Consider the following 20,205-nt stretch of genomic DNA (forward strand, 5'->3'; position numbering starts at 1 on the left):
GACCTCTGGAGGCCGTGGGCAGCACTGCAGGGCATCCCCGGGGCCATGGTGAGCCTGGGGCTCCCCTCTTTTTCTAGAGCAGGGCTGGGCAGCCCTCAGGCTTGTAGGACCTACTTCGTTTTTTCCTGGAACCCCAAGAGCCACCAACCAGAGCCTGGTGCAGAAGACAGATGTGTAGAACGGAAGAATTATGACCCCAGAACTTTTGAGCACCAAAACAGAAGGGTGCTCACACAGAAAGCCACGACTGGCCTCCGAAAGCTTCCTTAACTTCAGCAGGATAATGTAGGGGTGGGGAGGCAATTTCGTTGCTGCTGTTGTTAGGCAAGTGGGAATCAGAAATCCATGCCAAGCTACTTCAAATCACCCAGAGATCTACAAGCAGAGCCAGAACTACCTTCTGCCCACCCCTGCTCTTCAGCACTCGGACTTGCAGAACCGCAAGTTGGGATGAGTTTGCAAACCAGGAGGGAGAGGAGCCCTGCAGCAGCCCCACATCTGGGCTGGCCAGTGCCAAATACCCCTTGGGCACAAGTCAGTGCTGCCCAGAGACAGCACAAAATCCAGGAGGCAAGCAGTGTCACGCTGTGTGTGCCCCCCTGCCCCCCACCCTCACCACACCATTCTTTCATTCACTGTTGATCCTTCAGTGAGATTCCAGTTCCAATAAACAGGCAGACACAAGTGCCTCTCTCAGATGTAGATGGTTCTTTTAATTCCACGTACAAAGCATTACCAGAGACACAGAGTTGAAACCATTTTTAAAAATAAATTAATGGGGCGGATTTGTGTTCCCTCACCCCTTTCTGCATGTAAAAATTACACCCCCAACCTTACAAAGCCTAATTTAGGCTGCAAGCACACAGCAAGAGAGAATGAATCTTTTCTGAACAAAACAGGCTTGATCCGTTTCCACTGCAGGCCACCCTTCCACGGCACCCCTCACCCCCGTGGCAAATGCACAGGGGCCGACAACGAGCAGGGCTCCAGTTACATGCTAAAAGCCACCTTTGTAGAGACAAGGGGTCCCCTTCCCTTCATGTTCTTCTGAAGCAACAAGGTGGTAGACCTTTTTAACCCAGAAGTACAAACCCAGGTTTTCCAGTTCAATATGGAATTTCAGGTCTCCAGGTATGGAGTGTGTTTTGCCTCACCCTCACACTGCAGACCAGAAACCTCCCTGACCCCACTGCCTGAGCTTCAGAGGCATGGAGCACACGCCATGGTGTTTTCTTAGGGATGGAACTGAAAGGTTATTGATAGGTTTATTTTCACATTTTTATTATCAGGTAATCAACCCTGACTGCTCACTGGAAGGACAGAAACTGAAGCTGAAGCTCAAATATTTTGGCCACCTAATGTGAAGAGAAAAGTCACTGGAAAAGACCCTGACGCTGGGAAAGATCGAAGACAAAAGAAGGGGACGGAAGAGGATGAGATGGCTGGATAGCATCACTGATGCAATGAATATAAACTTGAGCACGCTCTGGGAGAGAGCAGAGGACAGGAAGGCCTGGTGTGCTACGGTCCATGGGGACACGAAGACGACTGAACAACAACAAATTGTTCATATTGTCTGGTTGTCTTTTGAAATTATTGCATTGATTTTAGCCACTTTGGGCTTCCTTTCTGAGGGAAAAATGGGGTACAAATAAACTGAATGAATGCAACAGGGGGCATCACATCAGCAACCCAAAGAGGAGCTGAAGGTTAAAGCGTGCACTCTCTCTCACTCGTGAACTTTGCAAGACCACCCTTGATCAACATTTTGGAGGGCTGCGGGTGGCCAAATAAACTGCTTTGCAACCTGGATACCCTGTGTGTGCCACTTGGCCATCCCTGTGGTAGCATAAACAGCTGGAATGACACCCCGAGGTTGAAGCTGCATTGCAAGATTTGGCCCCTAAATGGTTTTAGTGGTGATTTTGCAAGGCAGGGTGGCAGCTGGCTGGTACAGAGCAGATGGAGACATCCCCCATCCGAGTTTGCGCTGAAATGACCCACTGCCCAACCGCCTTCTTAGAATCCTAGAACAGTGGGGCTGGAGGGGGCCCGCGAGGCCCTTGAGTCCAGCCCCCTGCTCGGTGCAGGGATCCCAGTCGGAGTGTCCTTTGCAGGCAGCTGTCCAGCCTTGTCTTGAATATGGCCAGCGAATTTGGTGGCCTACAACCAAGCTCCACTGCCAGAATTTCAAGGAAGCTGAACTACAGGGGAAGTCTGCTGAACGTTGCCATCTGTGGATGCCACCTTGGAGGCTCCCAAGCTGGGAGATGCAGCTGATGCCAGAAGACTGCGTCTTACGGAGCGCCAAAGCACCTTGCAAGGCAGCTGAGGAGCAATGTGGGCAACGGATGTGCCCCGCTAGTGACCGGAGCACTCCCTACAGTGGCTGGGAAGCCAGGCAGAAGGACAGCCCCCGGGCTCGGATCAGGGGCGGGGCGGGGGGCCCCCTGTTCTGACGGGAGCCTCGGGCTTCTTTTGAAGCTGCAAATCCCAAACGTTTTGGCCAGGCCTGATGCTAACCCAGCATCCCCCTCAGGGCAGTCTTTGCAGGGGCACCTCTTGTTGCCCCGTCTGCTGGGCTCCTGGGCCGCCCCCCTGCAAGCAGTTACTCTGCGAAACTGCATTCTGGGTCAGGGGTACGAAGAGCTTCTCAGCAAGAACCCCAGCAGCCAGGAGCGGGGCAGGGCTTGGCCTTCCTGCCTTGCTCTGGGGGAAAATCCACCCTCCAGAGTTGCCTGAGCAGGTGAAATATTGGCCCTTTAGGCTGGGGTGGGGAGAAGACACCAGACTCCAGCCCAGTAGCCCATCTGCCAGTGCTGCCTGGACTGTGTATATTCCACCCTTTAAAAATTAAATCCTGAGCCAAGAAAAATGGGATTTGGCAGCCAGTGTGAATTTTGCAAACCAACTAGATTTGAAATATTTCTCTTCATTCTGCTGTTTAGGGTATTTTGTACCATTTATTCTGATATTGCTAGCGATGGCCGGGGGTGGGGGGGGGCAAAGAGTGCGAAGCCACAGAAAAGACAGCCTTTGGACACCTGCCTCCCTGCCCATTCTCCACACTCCACACCGTCAAACAGATCTACCTTAAGGACTAGCAACTTGTGCCCATTTCAGAAGGCAAGCCAAGATTTGCAGGAAGCTGGGCCCTGGCCCGCTGCTGGATGCTGCACTCCCTCCCTGCTGGGGCATCACAGCCAGTGCACAATCCACAACTGCAATGACTCAGCACGGAAACTGTCATTGGACTCAGACATCCTGAGATTCTCTATTGAGGAGAGAGAGGGAGGGAAAGAAAGGGGGGGATCCTGAAAATCTTGGCTTCCGTTTCTGTTTCCAGCCCCCAAGGCTTAAGCCAGCATTCCCATGGCCTCGCTGGGGGTGATGAGAGCACCAGATTGGGGAAGGCTGGCGTGAGCTGCAGTGGCCTCTGACAGGGACCCCAAAGGCTCTTTCCGCTCTGGCAGAACCCTGAAGTCGTGGCACTTCCACATGGCCCTAATCCCGTGGCCCCGCCACATGGGTGCTGCTGCTGCCTTCTCCCTCGCACAGGGAAGGAGCAGGAGAGACAAAGGAGCCAGAGCAAGGCTGAGCAGGGCAGAGAGACATGCAGGGCCTGCCCATGGCAACCACATCCCAAGAGCCCCTTGCAGTGGCTTTTCAGTCGGGGACTGCAATGGCAGCAAGATGCTGGCCTCTGCCTGGACCCCTGGACGGCCCTGGCTCACTGGGAGCAGGACTGCACTGCGGCCCCCATGGTGACTGCACTGCACAGGGAGCGGCCCCCGCCCCTGCCCAGTAGCATCTATTAGCAGGACCACAACCGGTACAGTTATTATTGCCAATTGCATCTGTAAACACAGGAGAGACAGCAAACAGACAGACAGACCCCGGCCTGCCTTGTGAAAAGAATGCCGGGCGCCGCAGTTGGGGCCAGAAGGCCCAGTCTCCAAGTAGGAACCAGCACCCTGGCCGTGGCTGTGGCCAGCTGGCTGGCTGGAGCCCCTGCCGCCCGCGGAGCCACACTGCTCCCGCAGAAGGCTTGCCGAGTCCAGCCAGCTGGCCGCACAGCCGCCGCCTCTGGCTAGGAAGGTCCGACGCACCTCCCTCCGCTCGCATGCCCAGGGCTCCTGCTGCTCCCGTGCCACATCTGCCAGCACCCCGTTCTTTGCTTAAAATCTCCCTGAATTCCATGGTACAGGAAGGGAGGATCATCCTGTGGCAGCCTCAAGGTCCAGGGGGACCCAGGTCTGGACGGAACCTCCGGACTGGACCCTCCTTCGCCTTGCTCGTTGTTCTTGGGCTGACAGGTGTCAGGCCGGGGCCAAACCAGAGGGAGGAGGCTGATCATTCTTGGAGCTGGACAGGGGAGGGGGAGTGTAGCCCTTCCCTCCCTGCTGCAGTCCTGGCAAACCCGGCTCCTCGGGAGTCACAACTGGCACGGCAGGAAGCCCCCCGCTGGCACCCGAGGCCCGTGGCATCGCTTGGCCCGCCGGCCTCGTGCAAACGGCCCCCTGGGCAGCCCAGGGCCCGGCTGGGGAACATGGCCCCCTTGTTCTCGCAACAGAGGACACGCGCCAGGACGCGCCTGGTCTGTATCCCAGCCCAGGACATGGAAAGGCTGCTTTGGGCCCGACTTAGAACAGGCTTCTTTCCTTTTCCGAGGTACTTCTGGTTTCCCAACCAACGTCTTTTGAGCGAGAACATGCCTCTGGATTTAAATCCTCATTGCCTCCCTATGCACTCCCTTTAGTGATGAGCAGATATTCTGGGCCCCCAACCTCTCACAGGCTTGTGGGGCACAAAGCCACTTTCCCTCACTCACATCCCACCTCTGCCGCGGAGGCCCCGCTGGCAGCCTTGCACCTGCCCTACTTCTCAGTAGCGACGTGGCTGCCAAGGGCAGAGTCGGACGCAGCCCTCAGAGAACCCAAGCCCAGTTCTGCAAGGCCTCACGGCTTCTGCAGGGGCATTTGCAAAAAGGTTCAGAAACCACAGGAGAGCCCAGAATGGGACATGTGCAGCACTCCCAGCACCACTCGGAACCCGCCACACCTTCCACGCAGCAAGACCCAGACCCTAAAGAAGCAAATCCCGCAAAGAAGCAGCGAGAGGACGGATGTAGAGGTAGCGCGGAGTGAGTGGAAACTGGCTGGTGACAGAATTCTCCTTTTTTTATTCTCAATTTGAGACCCCCTGGAAATAACCTCATCGTGCTCTCAGAAGCAGACAGAACAGGGAAATGTATGCCAGGGAGAGGTGTTGACAGCCATTTCTGGCTGCAGCAGGGTTGGGGGTGTATTTCTAGCACAGCATTCCAGGATGACCAGCTCGCCCTACAGCTCCTTGCGCTATAGGAAGGTGTCTCTAGAAACAGCGCCCTGCCCATGCTCTGGGGCTCCAGGCAGCCCGCTCCCATGTTGCCAGCCCTTAAGCACCCAAACGTGACCCAAAGTATCCTGGGGGGGAGGGAAGCAGGCAGGGGTGACGGGGAGCTCCAGGTGGCTCTGGAGACCAGGAATCCACCTGTGCCCCTCTTCGGGTGCCAAGGCACGGCCACTCCCTGGCTCTAGCGGAGGGACTCAGGGGAAGGGAAGGGAGTGGCGGTTGCACTCTCTCGTTCCCTCCAGGCACCTGGGTTTCCTGAGCCTTCCCCTCCCCCCATCCCCTGGAAGGCCAGGTGTGGGATCGGCCTGCAGGACTATGACGTGTGGCACTGGACGTTGTGCCTCATGGGGTCCTCAAAGTCATCCTCGTGGTAGACCTCGCCGGGAAAGCGCCTCCCACCGAAATCCGGCTGGGGGAAATACTCCCTCAGCTCCACCTCTTCCGTGTCTTCGGTGGCCATGACCTCTTCGCGGTGTGGGAAGAAGGCCTGGAACTGACGGAGCTGGTGGGTGGGGAGCCAGCCGGGCTCCGGGAACTTCACCTGGGGCAGGAAAGGGAGGAGAGACAAGTGACTGGACGGCCCCCTCCCCAGAAGCGCCCCAGAGAGACAGGGCCTCTGTCAGCTCCCTCCTACTGCCCCACTGCCAAAGGGACATGTTCGCAGGGGCCAAAAGGCCTTGCTGCCTAACTCCCCTGCCTCACCTTCCTTGCCCACAAGGGAGGCCCCATGGTTCCATCACAGGCACTGCCGGGTTCCCCCATGGGCAGCTGACAGGAAACGGCACCTATGCCCCACCGGCACCCTGCCCAGGCTCCCCCTCGAGCCCTGATGACAACACACCTCGTGGCACCAGAGAAGCCCAGCTTGCTCTTGGACAGCCATTCTCTTCCCTCCCAACATTCTGAAAACCCGGGGGCCAAAGAGGAGGAGGGGTGTGATTCCTGCTGAACCAAGGCTGCCAACAGGGGGGAGTCCAGGCATCAGGCCTCTGAATGAGCAGAGAGGGGGCTCGGGTGGCGCACCTCCAGCCACCCCAAGGTCCCTCTCCGCCTGGGCATTTCCCCTGAGCCCCCATGCCAGGGCTGCTGTGCACTCCTGTCCCGCGGGGGCTTCAGTACCTGGAAGTGAATGATCAGCTTCCCCTTCTGGGTCGTGCTCCGGTAGACAGGCATCCCTTCGTTGGGGATACACTTCACATCCCCTGGCTTGATGATGGTCCCTGCGGAGCAGAGCGGAGGAGACGGCCTGAAGGAGAAGCCACGTGCCAAACGCGGCAGCACGCAGGGCACGCTCCGCCCCGCCTTTCAGCACGCTTGCGGAGTCAGGCTTGAGAAGCAGCGGACGCGGCCGAAGAGGTGTCAAGCAAGATCGCCCCTGTGCCCCCCACCCCGCACTCCAGCTCTGCTTGGCTCGTCCAGCTACTTGCTGTCTCTCATGAGAAGGAGCCAAAGCGGCTACAAGGGCTTCTCTTCTTCCAGCCTGCTTCCACTCCAAACAGCTCCCACACACTGATCCTGACCTGGGCCACTGCCCACCCCGCACCCTCACCTGGTCGCGAGGAGACCAGCAGCCTCCGGCCATCGAGGGTCTGGACGACCTGCTTGCAGCCACACAGGGCGTCCACCAGGGCCACTTCCCTCTTGAGGATGAGGTCGTTGCCCCGGCGCCGGAAGACGGGATGCTGCTTCTGGTCAAGGACGATGACAACGTCTCCAGGCTCGAGGCCGGGGCCCTGGTCGCCTTCCTGGTGGAGGGTGATCTTCTGCCTGTCTGCCATGCCTGTGGGAGCACAGCAGAGCTGGCTGCAGAGGGGCCACCAGGCCTGGGCGGGGGACATCCTGCCAGGCACCGCACACGCCGCCCTCTGGCCCACTCCCAGGATTCTGGGCGGAGGGGCTCCCTGCTACACTCTCAGCGTGGGGAGAAGAGACACATAACACGGGGAGCCAGGTGAAGGGCCAGAAGGCAAGAGGCACCATTTCTCCCATCACTTCAGTCAGAGGGTGGGCGAAATGTTGAGAGAGATTTCCCCACCATCCAGCACGATCAAGCAGGAAAAGAGCCCAGCCGCCCAGGCTCCTAGGCTGAGCACTGCCCTTTGTAGTGCACATGGTCCAGGAACGTCTTGGGGGTGGGAAGAAGAGGTCTTGGTGAGAGGCGCTCTGCAGGAGTGCAGAAACTCGGATTCATCACCTCAAGGCAGCCCCCCTCCCCCGCTGCCGCCTCCTGCACCAGCCGACACACTTTCTGCCAGCGCATCAAGCACAGCAAACAGGCCACTCTCTAAAGGCACTGAAAATATTCAGAACTGTTTAGCTAACCTTTTCTCTCCCCAGATTCTGCTCGCTTTCATAGAATCATAGAATAGTATCATAGAATAGTAGGGTTGGAAGGGGCCTATAAGACCATCGAGTCCAATCCTTTCCATTATGTCCAATTAAGCACAGCTGAGCACTCGAAAACTTGCACAGCCCTCCAGGCCAGAAGGCGACGCGATCAGGGATGCAACCTCCCTTCTCTATTCCCCTTTGGGATGAAGACAGCAGAACTCTGAGCAAGGGCGCGCTGGTGGGGCACAGCAGACACGTCACAGCTGCTGCTTCTGGCAAGCAGTTTCATTGTGCCTTGGTGGTGTGTGTTGTGTCTTGGTGCAGTTTGGCTTGTGGCAAGCCCTCCTGACCGTATGAAAAGAATTTCAAATAAAACAAACTGCATGCCACCCAGAGACGGGGGAAAGGCAAGCCCAACCACTGAGTGCGCCACTCCATGCCCACATGCGCTTCCCTCAGCCCCGTCGCTGGCAGCAGGATGCAGGGGCCGGGGCGGCCCTCCCACATACACGAGGGGAGCGCCCTCGGCTCTTCAGCTCACCTCTGTCCAGGTGAACGCTGAGAATCTTCTTTTCGCGGGTGACCTTCCTGCCATTGCAGGTGAGACAACGGTCCAGGGGCCTCATCCACTCTCCTTGGCCCTGGCACTGCGAGCACATTGTCTGGATGTGGTGGACCACGTTTGGCCCCAGCTGGTGAACGATGACCTCCACACCAGAGCCGTGGCACTTGGGGCACCTCGTGTCGAGGCCTTCCCTGCCTCCTCGGCCTGGAAAGAGACAGCAACACGTCTCACAGGAGCCCCAAAACAGGCTGTCCTCAACAGGGGAGCCACCCCCAAGCTGCCTCCTGCCAGGTCGGATCGGAGGCCCCTCTAGCCCATGCTTGTCTGTCCTTTTTTTCCTGGCCACGCTGGAAGCTGTCTTCTATGAGGTGACACTCTCAGTCCAGCCAGCTCAGAAATGTCTCCTCTGATGGGCAGCCACTCTCCAGGGCCTCTGGCAGAAGAGAGGGGAGGTCTCCCCCCGCCTCTGTCTACTTACTACTCAACATCCCTTGGGATATCAGGGACTGAACATGGGCAGGTGCCTACCGTGGGCCTAGGGGCTCCCAAGGCCCAGCCAGTCCAAGGGTGGGTGTGTTCTCCAATTGTCCCTGAGGCTTCTAGAGCTGAGACCTTTTCTTTCCTTTCTTTTAAAAGCCATTCTCTAGACGTCACAGTTTCTTCACTGCTGAGAAACGTGGGGGCCACAAGTCTGGTAATGGGCTCAGGATGCCTGCCCTGCGGGGTGGGGGAGGAATGCCGCCCTTCTTGCCCCTCTGTGCTCACCACCACAGCTTCTGCAAATGACATTCTTCTGCAAGGAGAGTTTTCGAGTAGCACCGTTGTACAGGTCCTCCAAGGTCACGGACAATTGATGGACAGCCGTCTTTCCTGAAAGGAGGAGACCAAAGGGAGGAATCAACAGAAACCTCTTGCTGTTAATGGAACAAGCTACTGAGGGGCAGATGGATGTGGGAGCCCCCCAGGTCTAATCCCTGCTGGCTGGGTAGCAGGTCCAGAGCAGGGCTGGGATGATTCCCGTCTTGCATGGTGCAGCTCATTGCTGCTGGGCGGCTTTTGGTTAGCAAGGATCCCTGCAGCCCACCAATGTGTTTTAAATGTACAACAGAAGGGGAGAGTGAACTCAGGATCGCTTATGAGACAGCAAAACTAACTCCTCTGTGGTGCTGAGCATGCACTCTTGCGTAAAAAGGTAACAAGTACTCCTCCGGCTGGACTGGACTGACATATCATTCATTTGTGGGATTCACTGCTGTGAAGTGTGGTGTTGGCCACTGGCTTAGGCAGCTTGAGAGGATGGTGATGAGACACAACCGCAGAAAAGCAGCAGAGTTCTTCCAAGGGGCTGTCAGTCAGGCTAGCTAAAGGGACCCTCCATGTTTGTCAGAGGTGGGGGGGGATGCATCAGCAGAAGAGGGCTGTGGCCTTCACACCCTGCTGGGGGCTTCCTGGTTGGCTGCCTGTTTATCTGCTGTGAAGATGAATACCCCCCTTTCCTGACCCAGCCCAGCGCTCTTGGCAAGATTCCCAGCCATGTCTTGACAGCCCAGCAGACCACAGCAAACCTGCTGCCCAGCCCAGCCAACGGCAAGTTGCAGCCTCTCAGCTTAGCCCGCTTCAGAGGGCTGTTTTGCAGATAGATAAGAGGAGAACTTCACGGACACTGGGGGCGGCCAATGATAACTCGCAAGTGGGGAGGGGAGACTGAAGATGTCTATGAAGCAAAGAAACAAAGGCTGTAGCACCTCTCGTGGTTGCATCGACCCATTTTTATTTCACGGGTTGGAAGAAAGGGAGGGGAGGGCTGCTCCTGGGGAGAGATTTGGTTCAGTGGAACTGGGGCACAGGGAAGAGAAGGGGAGTGGGGAAGGCAGAGACTTTGGGCCAAGGCACTCGCCACAACAAGCAGCCTTTCAACCCCTGGGATTCTCCACATCCTGTCCCCTGTCAGCATGACCAAGAGACAGGATGTGGCTATGCCGAGGAAGGGCAAGGGGACTGTGCAGAGGAGACCACGCTCCAGTCGTAATCCCCTGGGGCCACCAGACACAGGCACCAGGGATACTGCCCACCCCCCACCCCGCAGTATCCTCCAGTGATCCCCTTGACTGTGCTGGCACTTGGTCCTCTGGAAAAGAGCACGCAGCCGCTGCTAAGGGGAAGGCAAAACCTTCCCCACACCACTGGCCAGGGAGGCCTCACAGGCAGCCACTTCACGAAGGGACATGATGACTCTCTTATGGTGCACAAGCCCTCTCCCAGCCTACGCGTGCACCTGCACGCACACATAGCTTACATACGTGCCCTGCACACGCACACCACATTCTGAGGGACATCTCCCTCGCTCTAAATAAGCACCAGAACGAAAATGTGCCAGTTTGGGCTAGGGAGAGGCTCCCAGGCCACCTAGACCTGCCCTGAGAGGGCGGATCGGATCAACCACTCAAGTGAACGGCAGGCAAGGCTACAGGCTCTCTGGAGGCAGGAAGGCACTCATTTTGAAGAGTATTACTCAGGCCTGTGACACAGCAGGTGAAGGATTCCAAGGGCCTGAGCCAGCAGCATTTTAACTGGGATGTGGAGAGGGAGAGAAGAGATTGGGGTGGGGCGGACGCTGCAATTACCGGAGCTGCTGGAATTTGGGCAGGACAAGGAGGACCACACCTCGACTCTGGAAGTCCTACAAAGAAACACAGCACCCTCCTGCGCACCGCAGAAACTCCTCTCTCAGAGCCAACCATCCAAAGAGAGTACAGCCCAAACCACGCAGCCCCCTCTGCATTTAGCGACTCCCCCCACCCCACCCTCAGCTCAAGGGTGAACATCAGCCCTCCACACTAGCTGAAGCTGAGTTCATGCATCAGGCTGAAATCACCTCGATTCTGGGTTCCCTGTGCTCTTCTTCCGGTCCTCCTGCGTCACAGAGATGGAGCAAGAAGGGGCCCCTTTAACCCTCCTTCCTGCATTTTCTCTGTGAGAAAGCGGAACACTCTAGGAATGCCAGGTACACATGACTGATCCTTGTGGCCTGATTTTGTTTTGGAAGATCCCCCCACCCTTGCTAAGAGGACCGTGTCATGTGGTAATGACAGCATCACTTTTGGTGGTCGTCTGCCCACCACCTTTTTATGGCCCACGTGCGATGCCAAAAGCAACAAACAGATCTCAAGTGACCTGCTCAGCCATCACATTGGGGTGTGATGCTTTAATAAGCAGAGAAGCCAGGGAGGGAAGATCGAAGATCCCTCCTCTAAATACAAGCTTCCTAGAAAGAGGACGACTCCCAAGCAAGTAAACCGAACATCAAAGGAGCCCAGAAGGTAGATCCAGGCTAAAGGCCCATCTAGTCCAGCAATCTGTTCACACAGTGGCCTACAGGAAGCCCACCACAGGACATGAACACATATCCCCGATGGGACCTGGCTGGCAGTCTTCTGTGATCTGTGTACCGAAAGCCACCCCCATCTAGCCAATTACAGCACCAGAAGCTCAGAAAGACCTCCCACCCCGCCACACACACAGCGCTGACTTCACTCAGCCCAGGCCCCCTCTTCCTTGGCACCCAAGTACCTCTCCTCTCCACCCGGGGTCCATGAGTGTGGCCCCCTCCTCCAAAGAACAAGTCGAAGATGTCCATGGGGGGTCCGAAACCTCCTCTGCCGCCCATGCCCCCTTCCTTCATGGCCCGCTCTCCACCACGATCATACAGTGACCTCTTGTGGGGATCCGACAACACTTCATAGGCCTGCGAAATCTGCTTAAACTGGAGAGAGAGAGAGGGAGAGGGAGGGAGAGAGGGAGGCATTAATGCAGCTTGAGCAGCCCCCTTCCCCACCCAGCCTTCCAACACGTTCCTCCTCGGCACCTACCCGGTCCCCCTCGCTGGGGTTCTTGTCTGGGTGGTACCTCAGTGCCAGCCGCCGATACGCCCGCTTGATCTCTTCCATCGTGGCACATGGCTTGACGCCCAGCAGGTCATAGTAGCCAGTTTCTTTCACCATCTTTCCTCGTGGGTGCACTGGTGTGGGGAAAGGGAAAGGCAGCTCAGTGGTCGGAGTCCCAGAGCTTTAAGCTGAGCCAGCCCCCAGCGCTCAGTCAAGGCCTAGAGAACCCCATCTTCATAACACAGCCGAACAGCCGACACATTAAAACGGCCCCTAAATTAAAAGCCAAAACTGCTGGCTACTTTTGAAAAAGAAAAAGTAAATATCCAAGAGCACAAAGTCAGCTGACACTTGAAGAGAACTGTAATTTAAAAGTCTCACTTAAGGAAGAAGCCGTTTATCTTGATCTGCTCTGTGTCCTTCCGGAGACTCAGCCGGCCACACTATGGCACCTCCACCCAGAGAAACCCCCTGCATCCAGCCAAACTCCTGCCTGGATAAACGCTGCCAGGCAGGAGCAGCCGCCACAGCCACCTAATCAAGTGCCTCGCTGTGTGCTAAGCCGTCCAAGGAAGCCAGCAGGAGGGCGTGGGGGTGCGTCAGATTCCCAAGGTGCTTATTACCCGGCCTGCCTCACAGGATGAGCGTGTGTCTTTTAAGCCCTGCAGGGCGTGGAGTGCTGCTGGGGGAGGCGGTGGCGGCACCAGCAGCAGCACAGCACAGGCGAAGCAGGCCTGTTCCCTTGCCCCACTTTCCCCCCTCCGTCATCTTCTGCCTTCTGCCGCGGCCGCCTGCTTCCCCTCCTCCCCCACCGAGAATCCTAGAATAGTAGGGTTGGAAGGGGCCTACAAGGCCATCGAGTCCAACCCCCTGCGCAGAGCAGGAATCCAAGTCAGAGCATCCCTGGCAGATAAATGACAGACCTCTCTGGGCTGCATCCCTTCTTTCAAAACTTCAGTTGTTACCTGCGACTCACATGCCGGTTCGTGACGCTATGCGGCCCTCTCCACCTCCGGACGCACTTCAGCCTGGCCCTCAGTGCAGAACAACTTTTTGCTTACCAACCTTCCCCCCTCACCCCCAAGGCTCTACAGAGCACTGAGTCTTCATCCAGACCTCCCCTTTGACCTGGGAATCTATTGGCTTCATTGTCTCCCAGAGATGTTGTAGTCAATACACCAAACGATGCCCAGTTCTCTCCCTCTTCCACTGGAAACCTCACTGCTTGGAAGGGACGAAGCTCAGCAGCTGAGCTCTTGCGCTTTATGTGCAGAAGGACCCAGATTCAGTTCCTAGAATACCCATGTAGCCCTGGGAAAGATCTCTGCCTGAAGCCCTGGGAAATATCTCTGCCTGAAACCCTGGAGCACCACAACCACCAGTGTCCACAACAGCTGTTGTCCTCCAGATGTCTTGGAGTACAACTCCCAGCATTCCTAACCACTGCCCATGCTGGCTGGGGTTGATGGAGCTGAAGTCCAAAACAGGGGCAAGGCTGGTCTAGACGGACCCATGGTCTAATTCGACAGAAGGCAAATTGCTAGGACACTTCCTAACCACCCATCTCCTCTCTGGGTTGTACCTCTAAGTCAGCACTGGAGAGGGAGGTGGGTCAAGTAAGTCCTCTTCCCAGAGCTTCCTGCCAAGGGCTCTTGCTTAATCCACAGGAAGACCCTGACTCGAGGCCCCAACATTATAAGACATCCAGTAGGATCCTAAGGCAGGAGCCACGTCCAGCCAGGTCATGCTGTGAAGCTAACCTATAATGCAACATACCCCCTCTTCTGCCAGTCTTGGACCACTGCCCAACAAAATGGAACCACAGATGGGGTAGTCACCACAGTACAGCTCCCCCTGCCCCAGGGGGTAAAGCCTCTCCGACCCCCTGCTCCTTCGCAGAGATTTTAAACGCTTTGTCCATCAAAAGTGCTAAACGGATCACTGGACAGCAACCTCTCAACTTACACTACTGTGTCTTCTGCTCTGTGTAAACTCCTCCTATTAACAAATTCTTTGGCTCTGTAACAAATCCAGGATAAATAATGGGAAGCAACATGAAGGAAGCATCTGCAGCCACGAGCATCAGCAGCTGTCAAACTGCCCCATCAGCTGTTTTGAAAGGACCAAGGCAGGCAGCTGAGCACAGAAAACTCCCAGGCAACAGCCTTGCCCAAGCGCAGCCTGGAACTGCAACAGGTTGCAGGAAGAAAACCTCAGGAACTGCCTGATCCTGCAGGGCAGCTCAGAGTCCCTTTGATGCCGCTTGGGCTCCAGGGCACACCAGAGTGCTTGGCAGCTTACAGAAAGCCCTTGAGAGACCTGCCACATGGTCTCAACAGTTGAAATGAGTTTTAAATGTGTTGTCAACAAGTGGAAGACTCATCTTGAAACATTTACAGTACCACTGTCAAGATATTAGCATCCTCCTTCTGTTCTTCAAGGAAAGCTGCAGAAGATGCTAAATGTGAACTCAACCAATACAATCTACATTGTTGTAGATCACAAGCTGAATATGAGCCAACAATGGGATGTGGCTGCAAAAAAGGCAAATGTTCTTTTGGGCTGCATTAATAGAAGCATAGCTTCCAAATCCCGGGAAGTACTAGTTCCCCTCTACTCAGCACTGGTTAGGCCTCATCTGGAGTACTGTGTCCAGTTCTGGGCACTGCACTTTAAGAAGGATGCAGACAAGCTGGACAGGGTTCAGAGGAGGGCAACGAATGTGATCAGGGGACTGGAAACAAAGCCCTATGAGGAGAGACTGAAAGAACTGGGCACGTTTAGCCTTGAGAAGAGAGACTGAGGGGAGATAGGATCGTGCTCTTCAAGTACTTGAAAGGTTGTCACAGGGAGGAAGGCCAGGATCTCTCCTCGATCATCCCAGAGTGCAGGACACAGAATAATGGGCTCAAGTGACAGGAAGCCAGATTCCGGCTGAACATCAGGAAACACTTCCTGACTGTTAGAGCAATACGACAGTGGAACCCATTACCCAGGGAGTTGGTGGGCCCTCCCAGACTGGAGGCCTTCAAGACGAGGCTGGATAGCCATCTGTCAGGGATGCTCTGACTTGGATTCCTGCATTGAGCAGGGAGTTGGACTCGATGGTCTTATAGGACTCTTCCAACCCTACTATTCTATGATTCTATGAAGGAGGGGCTCTACCAAACCCAACACATTCCTGATGCTAAACAATGCCAAGCCAGAGGGGCAAACACATAGCGACTCATTCAGCAGCTCCCCAGGTCAAAAGCCACCGTGGACTGATTCTGACCACCTCCCCATCTCCCTGTCTTAGAAAGCCAAGACTGACAGATACCCACACGCAGGTATCACGTGCTGCTTTGCTGGCAAGGCTTTTAACGCCTGCCGCGTGGTGCCCATCCATGGCTTGCCACAACTACAGCTAGAGCCAAGGCAGAGCCCCCTTTGGGTGAACTGAGCGATGGGCCCAAGAACAGGTACTGGCACTAGCCACCAACTGATGGAGATCTGTGTCCATCACTTGGGGCACACACACGGCCTGCAAGGGAAAAGGAAGCAAGTCCATGAATTTACAGTCACTGCCCTGCCTGGAGGAGATTCTCACTTGCCACAGGCGACCAGACAAGCAGCCATTTACAAAGCCAAATATACGAGAACAGTTGCTTCCCAAGGGACCTGAGCACTCTGGAGTTCCGCCTAGCCTCTTGCTTTGCTTTGGTCAGCCCATCTTTCTCCCTACACAGATATTTTTCCTCATGCTATTGGTATGTCTTTCAGGAGGGGCTGTGGCTCGGTGGTGGAGCCCCTGTCTTGCATGCAGAAGGTCCGCATTTCAATCCACAGCTTCTCCAGGTAAGGCTGGAAAAAGTTTCACCTGAAACCCTGGATAGTCACTGCAGCTAGTAAATGTCAGCAGTACTGGCCAGATAGATAAAGGGTTTGACTCAGTACAAGGCAGTTTACAATGTTTCTATGTCACCCCACAGAGAATCCAGAAGCTAAAGGAGTCCATCAAAGTCCAGTCTTGTACCATACCATACAGGAGAACTACTGCATAACTCTAATAAGAAAGCCATGTTGCACCCCAGGCAAGGAGAGACTCATGGGAGACACTTTGGATGGAACAGGCTGGAGAAAAGTTTACTTCCTAGGATAACTCCAAGATTATCCTGAATAATCAAGAAACTTAACTCAGCAGAAAAGCTTCTAAGTGCATGGAGGTCAGACAGCGCCTTTGATCTCCTTGGCAAGCAGGGCGTGAGGCTGACCCGCCTGGCTGGTTTGCTGCTGCTGCTTGTACTCAAGAGCAGAGGCACTCCTAGGGCAGATGCCAGGAATGCTGCCCCATAACAAACGCTGTATCACAGCAGCCAACAGCCCCAAATCTTCATGGGATTTTGTAAATTAAAGCTTCAGCACTGCAGATTTCAGGTTCTGCTCCTGTGCTGCTAGAAATGCAGGATGGGGCTTCCCCTCCTCCTTTTAAAAAAACACAGCTGGTGACCTCAGCTTCACTGAACATTTCAAATTAAGGCAATGCCACAAAGGGGAACAGGTTCCAAAGAGACCCCAAACACAAACAGAAGCAACTCTCCTGGCCTTCTACCAGTGCCTCCGTGGACTCAGCCAATGTACCTCAGATTGGCAGTCACAATGAGTTCACCCTAGAGCTGTAGAGAGGAGCAGAAAATGGCAGACAGCCTCCCTCCCACCCGCCTCCCAGTTGCTTTTGGGGACTCCATCCAACCTCTTGCTGGACAGAAGGTCATGACCTTCCATCCAGGAAGGGAAGAGCAGAGGGCCTCTCAGGGGCTGGGCAGGGACAACAGCTCCCTAGAGGCAGTCTTGTGGAACCCACTTCCATTTTTCTCCCCCTGTCCTGCCATGGGCTTGGCTGAACAGGTTTCCACAGCACTTCAAACTGTGCCCTGGAAATGCTGCCACAACAAGCTCCCACAAGTGTGACCAGAGCTGCATGCACAGAGGGTGTAGCGGGACTGTCGCAGGTGCCATTGGCGTGACGTGTAACACACTTCCTTCAATGCCTGGAGTATTTGCGGAACTGCTGTGCAACCTGTGTGTGTGTTGCTTAACTGCACAATATTACTTCACATGCAAAATGATAGCTCCAAAAAAAGGAGAAGTGGTAGTAGTTTTCCTCAGAAGTGAAATTGTCTAGTGCAATCCAATCTAGTCAGCTTCAACACTTATCCAGGACAAGGGGAATTGGGAAAGCATAGAGAGAGAGGGCACGCGTGAGCAGGGAGGTTGCTACTCCCACAACAGGCCTCCCCCACCCATCCAGATTCCATTCTGCTTGTTCAGTTACCATCCTACAGATGCGGCACCAGGTAAATATCGCCACAGCACCCCACAAGGATTGAATCTGCACACAGCCTGCGTGGAGGGTTAGGGAAAGGGACCCAGGTGGATCTGGGGTCAGTCTTTTTCGCCTCCCATGGGAAGGGGAGGGTCACAGCACAAGGCAGAGAAAGAACCCAAGTGACCCAGGAAAGCCAGCTGAAAAATGCGTTTGTGTGGCATGCCACTTCTGTAACAGTGAAAGGATCATGTTGTCACATGTTCATTGAAGGAGCCAGCCCTCTCCAGAGCCAAGGAAGACAGGGACTTTGCAAGCCCACCAGGGACAGTCTCGGTTGCTCCAAATGAACTGTCAACAGCACTTCAGTTTTTTTAAAAGGCACTATGAAAATATTGTCCTTACTGGTACCCATGGACTTACATGCCCAGGAAATGCCCACCAGTCCCCAAAGGAACCAGGACTGTTGCCATCTCTGGGCTGGAGGATCCAGGGGACAGAAAGGACCCAAATGACTGAGGGAAAGGGGCATCAGCCACCTAGTGGGGGGGGGGGGGAAGAAATAAGTTGACCCAGGAAACACTTGCTTTATTTACTTTCCATATTTGTGCCTGATAAAATATTCAAGGTGGGTTGCAATTAGAAAATCCCTAATAGCTAAAAGAAGAGGAAAATATCAACAAAACCAGGAACAATCTTAAAAGACTAAAACAAACAACAATCAAAGGCAGGATGAGCACAAAACAGTTTAAGGATGGTCACCTACAAAAGCTCGGGAGAAGGGGAGGGGACTAGAGATGTGAAGAGCTGGGAAAAACCAGAAAAAAAACATTTGTTTCCCCTAAGGGCTGTTTTTGTTTTTTTCTGAAAAACTGAACAGCTCTGGATTATGAAATATTGTCTTTTAGAATTTAAGACAAGGAGTTTATATCTTGTTAACAAGCCTTTATCTCCCCCCCAAAAAAATTATTTCTAAAAACTATGTAGTAAGACTTTTATAGACAGACTAGAGATGTAAAATGTCTGGAAATAATGAAGCCATGGGAAAAATGTTTTTTAATTCTCTCTGTAAGATTCTCAGCATAGTTATTTCTTCTATTTCTTATTAAAAGTATTGATCAATGTATCTTTTACTGATAAGACATTTTGGGATGCTCCAGCTCATGCTCCATTTCCCAACATGTGAACAGAGTCACCATATCATAATATGGAAGAAAATGTACATTCTTGACAGTTTGGGTTTTGTGTTTCCGGACTTATCTTCCTCTGCCTCCAGTTCTTCCTGTTTCTTCTGCCTTCTAGGATGATTCAGATGTTTCAGGGACTACTTTCTGAAGGTCCCTCTGGTCAGATATAAACTAGGAACCTAAAGTATGTTACGTATAACTTGGTTTGCTCATAAAATTGTCACGTTTGGCATATTAAATTTTTTAAGCATAGTTTACTCAGACAATAATTACGAATTTACTGAGTTCACTTTTTAAAGTTCTCACATATGTTCACTTTTATGAACAAATGAAGTTATACATCATCCACTTGAGGAAACTTTCTCAACCTGGTGCCCTACAGATGTCTTGGACTACAATGGCCAGCATGCCTGACGGTTGGCCACCTTGCCAGAGGCTGACAGAAGCTGAAGTCCGACATATCTGGAGGGAAGCAGGTTGGGGAAGGCTGTCCTAAAGCAACGAAGCGACTTTAGAGCTGTAAAGAGTGCTAAAAACATTTCCTCCCCAAATTTCCGTTTTTTCCTGAAAAAAAGTTTTGTTTCCATGGCTTCAAAATTTCGGGAAACTTTACATCCCTACAGGGCCACAGGGGCGGGCTGAAGCGGGAGGACCCAGGCGTCCGAGGAAAGGGGAAGCCGCCCCTCCCCCAACTTCCGGAGCGGGGTTAAAGGACCCAGGCGTCCGAGGCAAGGCAGAGCTAGCCTGCTTGTAGCGGGAGGGGGGAGACACGGAAGCCTGGCCGGCGAAGGGACCCAGGCGTCCGAGGCGCCACTCACCCTTCAGCGCTCCGGCCTCCTTCCTGCCTCCTTCCCTTCTAAGAACTCTCTGGAAGCGCCGCCACGCCCCCTCCCCCGCCCATTGGCCAGCGCCTGCACCAGCAGGGCCTGCCCGTTGGCCGCTCTCCCGTGAGGTCCCGCCCATACACTTGAGGCCTCGCCCGCAAAGAAAAGCCTTCCTGCCCGCCCCCGCAACGCACGGGGAGAAGGACCCGTCTCCGGGCTCCCGCGATTGGGCGAAGGCGCCGCCTCCGCCATGTCTGATTGGGGGCTCTCCTCCAGGAGCGGGGGGGGGACTGAATGTCCGGCTGGAAACGCGCCCGCCCCCAAATGCCGCGTGGAGCCTCTGCGCGGGGCGGCCGCGCCGGGCGCTCCGCGTGTGCGCGGCTCTTCGGAAGAAAGCCCCCCCTCTCCTTGCTGAGGAAACCGCGGGCCCCGGAAGGCCGCTCTCTCTGGGTGGGAGGCGCGCCCCGTCCGTCGGGTGCAGTCGCCTCTCCGGGCGCGAGCGCGCGGGGAGGCCGAGGGGCGCCGCCCGGGGGATGCTCGCCCGCGTCGCCGCAGCGGGAGCGCGCGGCAAAGCCCGCCTCCTCGGGCGCGGCCGGCGCGCGCCCGCCCCTTGCGCCGCGGCCCTGGGGCGTTGCGCGGCCCCGAGGAGAGGAGGGCGCGGGCAGAGCGGGCGGCGGGGGCCGAGGCGGACCCGCGGGCCTCCCCTTGAAGGGCG

At 55.2% G+C, this 20,205-nt stretch overlaps 1 protein-coding gene across 1 annotated transcript; it reads right to left on the minus strand.

The window, feature by feature from the left end:
• Positions 1-693: 693 nt before the first annotated feature.
• On the minus strand, positions 694-19,524 carry LOC146334744 (dnaJ homolog subfamily A member 1-like). Its single transcript, XM_084824064.1, has 8 exons — positions 19,485-19,524; positions 12,160-12,308; positions 11,861-12,053; positions 9,056-9,160; positions 8,267-8,494; positions 6,944-7,174; positions 6,514-6,614; positions 694-5,935 (listed from the first exon to the last, which is right to left on the minus strand). The coding sequence occupies exons 2-8, from the start codon at positions 12,289-12,291 to the stop codon at positions 5,708-5,710; spliced, it is 1,218 nt and encodes a 405-aa protein (XP_084680190.1). The 5' UTR covers positions 12,292-12,308; positions 19,485-19,524; the 3' UTR covers positions 694-5,707.
• Positions 19,525-20,205: the final 681 nt, after the last annotated feature.

Source organism: Heloderma suspectum, chromosome 17 (assembly GCF_057233095.1).
Source record: "Heloderma suspectum isolate Gila_16-S chromosome 17, 16-S_ref, whole genome shotgun sequence".
NCBI lineage: Eukaryota > Metazoa > Chordata > Lepidosauria > Squamata > Helodermatidae > Heloderma > Heloderma suspectum.

What these genes read in the sequence shown, in the direction of transcription:
- LOC146334744 (XM_084824064.1), bottom strand. Translation starts at nt 12,291, where the DNA reads ATGGTGAAAGAAACTGGCTACTATGACCTGCTGGGCGTCAAGCCATGT. An exon ending in CATTTGCAGAAGCTGTGGTG is followed by an intron (nt 8,495 to 9,055) that starts GTGAGCACAGAG and finishes GTCTCTTTCCAG; the next exon opens with GCCGAGGAGGCAGGGAAGGC. An exon ending in GCTGGTCTCCTCGCGACCAG is followed by an intron (nt 6,615 to 6,943) that starts GTGAGGGTGCGG and finishes TCTGCTCCGCAG; the next exon opens with GGACCATCATCAAGCCAGGG.